The following is a 9,795-nucleotide window of genomic DNA, read 5'->3' on the forward strand; positions in this document are numbered from 1 at the left end:
TTTAGCCCCTCCGGCCTCTTGTTTTAACTATGCACGCCTTGCCTGCGGCGTTGCTCGTAAGGACTTTCACAATGTTCTTTGGCTCTTTAGCCGTAGAGGTCGCGCCGTGCCTTCGGCTTTCACGTGACAGTACTTTCCGCCTTAGGCTTTCGCACGTAAGGACTTTGTTAGGGGACCTTCGGCTCTTTAGCCGAAGAGGTCACGCCCAGCCTTCGGTTTTCACGTGACAGGACTTTCCGCCTTAGGCTTTCGCACGTAAGGACTTTGTTTGGGGACCTTCGGCTCTTTAGCTGGAGAGGTCGCGCCTAGCCTTCGGCTTTTGCGCGACAGGACTTTCCACCCTTCGCTTTCATGCGATGGGATTTTTGTTAATTTCTTTGGAAGTGAAGCTAAGAGGACCGAAGCCCCTGATCGGGGTTGCGCCTCGTGCTTACTTCTTTCAAGTGTTATGGCTTGTACTTCGCGCCGATGACTCCACTCTTCGCCTTGACGAAGAGGGATAGACGCTTCGGCGCCTTTGCAGCGTGCCTGTTCCTTCGAGACTCTTTTGTGGGGGCCTTGTTTATATTTCACAAGGGGTTACATAGGGTTCCGCCTCATTAAAAACCTCACACCTTTGGCGCCCGAGTGGACACTCGAAAGCTTCCCCCGTGAGGAAAAGAGTACGGGCCCTTCGGTATATTGTGTGGATTTACACATGAGAAAAAGGAAAGATGCAAAAAGAAAAAATTTGCCCTACAAGCCCCTTCTGTTATTTCCCTCCGGTGGCTTCTACACACTTCCTACACGTAGTACTTCTGTAGCATGTCCTTGTTCCATGAATAAGGATCTTCGGTGCCTTCTAGCGTGCGGAGCCTGCAGGCCTCTGGCCTTGCCATAGATTCGACAATAAATGAGCCTTCCCACTTGCTGTGCATCTTGCCCTTTTGCTTGGCCTTCGGTATTCTTCGAAGCACCAAGTCCCCCTCTTTGCTGTCTCTGGGCTTCACTTTCTTATTCTTCCACCTTCGCGTTTCTTCTTGGTATTTTCCCAAGTTGATTGCTGCTTGAATCTTGCCAGCTTCAATTGTGTCGATTGAGGGCTTGATGTCCTCTTCGGCGTTTTCTGCCCCTTCGGCTGTTCTCCATGATTTGAGTTTGAGTTCCTCAGGTGTTACGGCTTCTTCGCCATATAGTAGCTTGAACGGGGTGAACTTCGTGGTCCTGGACTCTGTTATGTTATGAGACCATATGACCCTCGGTAGCTCATCCGCCCATTTCCCCTTCAGCAGCTCAGTGATGTTTTTCTTGATGCCTGCGAAGATGATACCGTTGGCCCTTTCCACCGCGCCGTTGGACTGCGGGTGGTAGACCGACGCGAAGCGTAAGTTGGTGCCAAGTTGAGTGGTGAACTCCCGGAAAGTTGCGAAGTCAAACTGCTTGCCATTGTCCACTGTAACCTCCTTCGGGACCCCGAAGCGACATACGATGTTTTGCCAAAACAATTTTTGTAGGGCTCCTGCTGTGATGTCCCTGAGTGCTTTGGCCTTGACCCATTTGGAGAAGTACTCTATCGCCACAGCAGCGTACTTGTAGTTTCCTGGAGCTGTATGCAATGGTCCAACAATATCAATGCCCCACCGTGCGAGGGGCCATACCGGAGGAAGTAGCTGCACCTCGTCGGGTGGGAATTTGCTATATGGGGCATGCCTCTGGCAATTTGGACATGTGCGAACCACATCGTGAGCGTCCGCCACCGCCGAGGGCCAATGAAATCCTTCACGGAAAGCTTTGCCAACCAGGGCCCTCGTTGCGATGTGCGAAGAACACATCCCTGCTTGTATCTCTTCAAGCAGCTGTTTGCCTTCTTCTCGTGAGATGCACTTTAGGAGTGGTGTGCAGACTCCCCCTCGGTATAACTCTTCGCCTATGATTCTGTAATTCCTGGCCCGGAGCGCCATCCTCTTTTCTTCCTTCTCATCCTCCGGGACGAAGTGTCCGCGAAGGTAGGCCATTATGGTGGCCCTCCAGTCTTCACTGGTTATGGCATTGACGAATTTGGCTGGTTCTTCGGCACAATTGACGGAGGCCTGCTTTAAAGTTTCGAAGAACACATCTGGAGGTAATGGATCGAACTGTGCTGCTGCCTTCGCTAGTTGATCGGCTTGCTTATTCTTCGTTATGGAGAAACTGTGGATACTAAACCCGAGGAAGTATTTCTCCATGCTTCGCACTGCTGCCAGGTACTTCGCCAAATCTGGCTTGAGAGCCCTGTTTGACTTGTTTATTTGACCTGTGATCAACTCTGAATTAGACCTGATCGTTAATCTTCGCGCGCCCAGCGCTCTTGCTTTGCGAAGACCCAAGAGAAGGCCTTCGTACTCTGCGACATTGTTTGTGCACCCATTGAAATCAAGTCTTACCGCGTACTTCAGTTGTGTGCCCGAGGGTGTTGTCAATACAGCCGAAGCTCCTGCTCCGTCTCTCTGATAAGCCCCATCGCACTCAAGTTGCCATATTGCTTCTATCTTCGGCTGTTCTTGCGAAGGTGTGGCTGGAGTCCAATCTGCGATGAAATCTGCCAAGACCTGTGACTTGATAGCTGATCTGGAGACGAAGTCAATAGTGTGCTCGGCTAACTGTGTAGCCCATTTGCCTATCCTGCCGGAGGCTTCTCTGTTTTCAAACATGTCCCGGAGTCGGAAAGAGGTTGAAACCTTGATTTTGTGGCTCTGGAAGTAGTAACGAAGTTTGCGAGCTACCATGACTACCGCGTATGCCATTTTCTCCATCTCTGAGTACAGCAATTTCGATCTGTTCAAGGCTTCGGAGACGAAGTATATGGGCGCCTGGGTTAATGCCCCTTCGACCATGCGCTCTTCGACGAGAGCGGTGCTGACGGCTGCGCCTGATGTGGAGATGCATAACAACAACTCCGCCTTCTCCGAAGGGCTGGACATGACTGCCAATTTCTCAATGTACTGCTTGAGGACTTCGAAGGCCTTCGCCTGCTCTTCGCCCCATTCTAAGTTGACTGAGCCTTTCAGCGCCTTGAAGAATGGAAGGCACTTCTCCGCAGATGTTGATATGAATCGGTTAAGCGAAGCCAACCTGCCTGTTAACTTTTGCACCCCCTTTCTTGTAGTTGGCGGCTTCATCCGCCTGATGGCTTCTATCTTCTCCGGATTTGCGTCAATTCCCCTTTCGGTTATTATGCATCCCAATAATTTGCCTCTTCGGACTCCGAAGATGCATTTCTCCGGGTTCAGCTTCAAACCATGATGGCGAAGGTTCGCGAATGTTTCGCGAAGGTCTTGGATATGATCCTCCTTCCTCTTGCTTTGGACAACGACATCGTCGACATATGCGGAGATGTTCCTCCCCAGTTGATCTCACAGTACCTTCTTGATGATTCTGTTAAAAGTGCATCCGGCATTGCGGAGGCCCTCCGGCATTCTCACGTAGCAATATGTCCCGAAGGGGGTGGTGAAACTGGTCTTCTCTTCATCTGCCTTGTTCATGAATATCTAGTGATAACCTGAGAAACAATCCAACATACTGAGCATCTCCGAGCAAGCTGCTGCATCGACCAGGGTGTCAATTCGTGGTAGTGGGTATTCGTCCTTCGGGCACACCTTGTTCAAAATTGTGAAGTCAATGCACATTTGCCACTTCTCGTTCTTCTTTGGTACCATGACAACATTTACTAGCCACTCCGGGTACTGGACCTCGCGGATGACGCCCGCGTCCAGCAATTTTTGTACCTCGGCCTGAGCCGCTTTCTGCCTTTCTTCGGACATTGTCCTTTGGCCCTGCTTTACTGGTTTTGCCTTCGGGTTCACCCTGAGCTCATGCTCGATGACCTCTCGACTGACCCCTCGCAGATCCGAAGAGGACCAAGCAAACACATCTTGATTGTTGTGGAGAAACTGTATAAGCCTGGCCTCTTCGGCTTCTTCAAGCCCTTTTCCGATGATCACCATTAGGTCGGGCACATCTTCGCACAATGGCACCTTCATCGTGTGTTCAGCCGGGGATAACTGTAACAGATCCGCCCAAATTAAACTGGTTTAAGTGCACTAACTATCATCTTAATGGTTAATCAAGCTACCATGCACTTAAAACGATGTAACTCAGTCGTATGTCGGGTTAAGGATCGAAAAACACTGGAAGTCTCGCACGAAGATGAGCCCAGATGATTACAAGCAAACAAAATTCTCAAATTTAATTTACAATGCGGAGTTTTACAAACAAGTTTACGTAAAATATCTGAGTTCAAAATGCAGCGGAAATTAAATAGAAGTTTAGTTTAGAAAAACAACGATGACTACAATGATGTGAGGACGTCATATCGAGCCCACCGATGTGAATCCTGGTTAGCTCCAACCAGCAGCAGCTACCTGAAAACAAGGTAACAACAAACCCTAAGTATACTAATACTCAGCAAGTCTTACCCGACATGGGTATACTTAGCCCACTATCTAGACATGCAAGCTTTTTGGCTCTGGAGTTTATTTTTGCTGGAAAGCGACTAATAGTGGATCTTTACATTCAATATTTTAGCTCAAGTTTAATGTACAAATAACAACTAGGTTTGCATAAACATCTAGAGCAAACATGGTACAACACATTATATTTTCCAAGAGTACCACAAACATATCTCATTATACTTCTCTTCTCATTTCCACTTCTTTACTACGATGTGACACAGTGACCAAGGCTCTCATATCCGCGAGTCACGGCGAATCGATCCGATTTAACCTTGCAAGGTGGACCTAACTCACACGATACGTGCAGCCACGCTAGACCACATATGTCAACTGTTCCCATCATTACCCCGATGTCTGAACCACGCCTGCCAAAACCCGGGTGAAGGGTCCCTCACGGCGAACTCCCGGAGAACCCGGAGGCGACATACTATCCAACACCCGCCATCATTTCACTCCCAGAGTAGCGGGTCGCGATTCAAATTATCGGTGCAAATCAGGTAATTAGCTTACCGGTTTCGACTACCTCCTACTCCCGGCATATGGTTAGTACTGTTCAATCCTCGATCAACAATGCCAACAACGGTACGGTCCTCAATTGACACAGGCGAAGGCTTACTTTCCATCCAGTTCATATCCATAACTAAATTCATCTCCGCCTGGTCTCCATTTCTCTTTCCTCATAAATTCCTTCTCAAGACCTATATCCCGCGAGTGATAGGAATCACTCGACTTCTACCGAATCCTGATTAAGCATGGCGGTACTAGCGACTTGCCCACGAGTAGAGTAACTGAGAAAACCTAGGGATCATGCATCTATGGTTTCATTCAACTCCTAGAAAACTTAATGCACAAATACATAAATAACCATTGAATGCTTAAATTAGGGGTTATGCTCCGGGGCTTGCCTGGGATAACACCGAGTCAGTGTTAGTACTAACAAGGCCTTGGGCCCTTCTGACTTTGAACCGGGTCTTCGGTTGCTCCAGCGGGTTCTTTTCTCTTCAGGATGCGTCCACCCAACACCGTCTTGTGGTTCGGTTCCGTCAGCACGTGCTCCATGTCCACACGTTGTATGTCTAACATACCTAAATGAGATGCAACGATGCAAGTGCATGAACTTAAGAAAAACACCACATGATGCATTTAAAAGGCATACAAAACAAGCATAAGGTCACAATTGCATGGGTGTTGACAATGCAATGCAATGCAATGCGATTAAAAAGAAAGACATGACTGGGCAATCATTTATCGTGCAAGCACCGTATACACACTCAAAAAGGCAAACTGGGTTGGTGCTACAACACGAGAGTTCATTCAATTTGTTTTAGCCTGAAGTGTTTCCTTCCAAAAACCATTAGTAAACTCATTTAGAAAAATCAAGCAACACTATATAGCAAGAAAGAAAAACAACTAAAAACTTTATTTAACTAACAAGCAAGCATAAGCAAAGTATATATAAAAAAATAAACCACATTCTGGTCCTAGCATGGCTATCAGGATTGACTCTAGAACATGCTTAAAGAGATTATACCAGTGCAAAGGAATTAACTAGCCACAAGAATAAAGGAAAAAGGACTATACCTCAGAACTAAATAAAAGCAAGGACCTAATTGCAAAATATGATCTAGCAACAAGAATTTATCAAAATAACATGATTTTGATAAAGCATGCCACACATAAATTTATCAACATTTATTGATGATAGAAAGTATTTATTTTAGCTCTATCAAGGTAAACTAAACATAAACAGATGTACTCAACATTGCACAGCACAAACATATGAAATTTTTATAGTGGATTACACATATAACGAATTAGCTACCACTGAAATTTCATGATTTTTAGAGTAACAGAGCATCCGATATTAAATAAACCAGCTTAAGCACAAACCAAAATATTAACAGAGGTAACATTGACATTAAACAAGCATGAGTATTTTTCCTCTGAAGATCTTGATTCAGGAAACTCAACAAAATTTAGTTTGCATTTTTATCATTTTTCTACAATTTGTAATGAATTTTGCAACCCTCAACTGAAATCAAACAAACAAAACAAAACTACTCCTAATCCCCTCCCTAACTCGCGGGCCCCACCTGGTAGTGGAACAGAGATAGGGAGGGGGCGGCTCTGCTCTGCCCTGCCCTGTATCGGCCACGCACACCGGCGGCACGCTTGGCGAGAGCGCGGCGGCCGTGGGGGCTGGCCGGCCAGCAGGGCAGCATGGCGGGCTCGCGCACAGGGAAGCCCGCGCGCCCGCGGCCCGCGCAGGGGTGGCACGGGGGCAAAGCTAGGCGGCGGCGGCGCGCGGCGTGTTCCCTGCCGGCGGCGGGCCAGGCCGACGGAGGGGCGGGACGCCCCGCGGCCAGGGCGGCCAGGCGAGTTCGGGGGGTGCAGCGGCGCTGCACGAGCCCGCGCAGAGGCGGCCTGCAGCGGCGCGCGAGGCGGTGCAGGGCAGCCGCGGCAGCGCGGCGACGGTCTGGCACCGGCGGTGCGGGATTTGAGCGGGGAAAGGGGCGGGAAGGATGAGGAGACGGCGGGGAAGCTCACCACGCTCACGAATCGGGCGGAGGATGGCCAGAGTGGGGTCGTCGATGTGAGGGGCGGAGCTCGGCGTGGAGCTTCAATGGTGGCCACGGCGGCGCAGGGCCGATATGGCTGGGAAGGAGCTCGAACGGGCACGGGATGGAGTGGAGGAGCTTCAGGGCGAGGCTAGGGAAGTGGGGGCGCGAGGAATCGGCGAGGGACGGCGAAGGGTGGCCGGAGCAGGGGCGCTCCGCGGCGGGGCTGCTCGGGCTCGACTCAGCTCGAGCTCGAGGTAGGAGAAGAGAGAGGGAAAGGATAGGGACGGCGCGGGGAACGGATAAGAGCGGCGCGCACGCAGGACGAGGATCGCCGCGACGGCCGACGCGTGGAGTCGCCGGCGCATCGCCGGTCGCGGTATGGGCGTGCACAAGGGAGAACAAGAAGAGGAACAGTGAAGTTTCAAATGAATTTTGACCCAAAGTTGACCGTCCAAAAGTCAAAATTTTTATATGGCAATTTGAAATTTGACCAAAATAGAAGTTGTAGAGGAAAAGAAGATCTACAACTTTTATTTTGGGCGAAAGTTGATTTGAATCTTGGATTAGGGGGAAAACGCGATCGAACACGGCTAAGTCGAGGTTTACTATGCAACTTGATTAGCACTAATGACAAGCTTAAGCCCATGATCATCGAGTTAAGCACGTGATTAGCACCACGATTAACATAGGGGTGTTACAATACCCCCCCTGACTTCTCTGGCTCTTCGCTATTTGCAGCCTCATTGTCCTCATATGGTGTTTCAATGACATGGACATTCTTGTTTGCAGTTGATGCGTTGTCTTCGCACCTTCTTGCTTCTTCCTGGTTGCCGAAGACTGTGACAATTCCTCCGGCTGTAGGTAGTTTCATGCATAGGTACGACTGATGGATTACTGATGCGAATTTGACCAAGGTGTTGCAGCCTAAGATGGCGTTGTAGGGGTAGTTAATGTCGACCACATCGAAGGTTATTACTTCGGTTCTCTGCGCTGCACCTTCGCCGAACGTGACATTGAGCTCTATCTTTCCAAGAGCTTCGATTCTCTTGCCTCCGAAACCAATGAGCGGATACAGTGACTTCTTCAGCGCTGTTTCTGTGAACCCTATTTGGCGAAGCACTGCCACACGAGGATATCTGCAGAGCTCCCATTGTCCACCAAGATTCTCCCTACATCATTCCCTGCGAAGTGCACTGAATTCTTGCCGATGTTTGCCCTTATGAAGAGGGGGTCATTATGTGGGTAGTGCTGCAGCCGAAGGTCTGCCTGTGTGAAAGATATTGTGACATGCGACCAAGTTGTTCGGAAGCATCTGCCCTCGCTGACGTGGGAGACGGTTCTGAAGTATTCTTTGTGTTGCTTCTTCGTCTCATGTACTGATTCGTTGGATCCTCCGGAGATGGCATTGATGATGTTAACCCTGCTGCCGGAGGGTCCCTCGCTTGCCCTTTCTGGTATCTGCCCCGGTTCGAGTTTCGGAGGTGGGGGTAAAGTTGTCAAGTCGTAAGACTGTGGCGTGGAGCTTCTCGACCATGTCTGACTATACTTCGGAGGTGGTAGCATAGGTACTGATTGTTGCGAAGGTGGCGCATACGGTAGCGGATTGTAGTTGAAGACCGGGTATGACACCGGCCAATTTGGCGTAGGAGCCCAAGTGGTTGCCGTCGCCGAAGACTGAGGTGGCAACTGCGAGGTATGATTGACTGGCTTCGCTGGCTGGGAATTCTGCCGATCAAACTCTTCTTTTCTTTCAATGGCGAAAGGGCATTCATTTGTCCAATGGCCTTTGTCCTTGCCGTGGAAGAAACAGAATGGAATTTTCTCTCTTCGACCGCCGCTGTCTCTTCGGCCTTTGTTGTGTCGTTCTTCGCGATGGTGACGATCATCGCGGTTGGATCTTTCTTCGTGGCGGTCCCTCTCGCCTTTGCCCCTGTGATGGTGTCGGTGCTCTCGGGGCTCCTCTTCGGACACGTTGTTCACTGTTCTTCTCTGCTTCGGCTCGTCAGCGTGCCACAGTTTTGAATGGGACCTCTCGCTGCTTCGCGACTTCTTCTGCTCGTTCTTCTCCTCGAGCCTTCTCCTCTTCGCACGGTCGGATATGCAATATCCTTGCATTATCTCGAACAGCTTCGTGACTGTCTTCGGCTTGCGCCGTGATATGTATTCTCCGCATGGTCCCAGGTTGATCCCCTTCACCGCCGAATCTATGATGCTCTGGTCGGCAACATTTGGTGCTCTTGCGCGAAGCTTCATGACACTCTGAAGATATTCTTGCAAGGTCATGCTTTCTTGCCTTAGATCGTGAAAATCGCAAGATGTGACTTCGTCGGGCCTCACGGCGCGGAAACTTGCACATAACTCGAGGCGAGGCTGCTTCCAAGAGAGAATGGTTCCTGGTGGGATGTTTGCATACCAACGCTACGCCAAGCCCTTCAATGCGAGGACGAGCGCCTTCGCTTTACACGTGGTGCCTCCTCCTGATGCTTCAATGGTGGCTTCGTATTTGAGGAGGAACTATTCGGGGTCTGACTCCCCATCGAACTGCGGCAATATTACTGGGTTGAGGCGATGAGGCCACTGCACCTCCTCCAGCTCTTCGGACAATGGTGATATTCTTTGATGCCTTCTTCTGTAGCGCTCTTTGCCGTCTGACTCAGAATGGTCAGAAATCTCTTCGACCGGCACGAACTTTTGGCGGAACCTTGGTGGTTCTTGTTGCCGCGGGTTGACCCCGATCATTTCCTTCTGCGGTGGTGGTGGTGGTG

The 9,795-nt window shown here is 49.8% G+C and overlaps 1 protein-coding gene across 1 annotated transcript; it reads right to left on the minus strand.

Moving 5' to 3' along the window:
* Positions 1–782: 782 nt before the first annotated feature.
* LOC120674954 lies at positions 783–3,998 on the minus strand. Its single transcript, XM_039956049.1, has 3 exons — positions 3,615–3,998; positions 3,381–3,506; positions 783–3,047 (listed from the first exon to the last, which is right to left on the minus strand). Exons 1-3 carry the CDS (start codon positions 3,996–3,998, stop codon positions 783–785), a joined length of 2,775 nt encoding a protein of 924 aa, XP_039811983.1.
* Between the last annotated feature and the right edge of the window lie 5,797 nt (positions 3,999–9,795).

Source organism: Panicum virgatum, chromosome 5N (assembly GCF_016808335.1).
Source record: "Panicum virgatum strain AP13 chromosome 5N, P.virgatum_v5, whole genome shotgun sequence".
Taxonomy (NCBI): Eukaryota; Viridiplantae; Streptophyta; class Magnoliopsida; order Poales; family Poaceae; genus Panicum; species Panicum virgatum.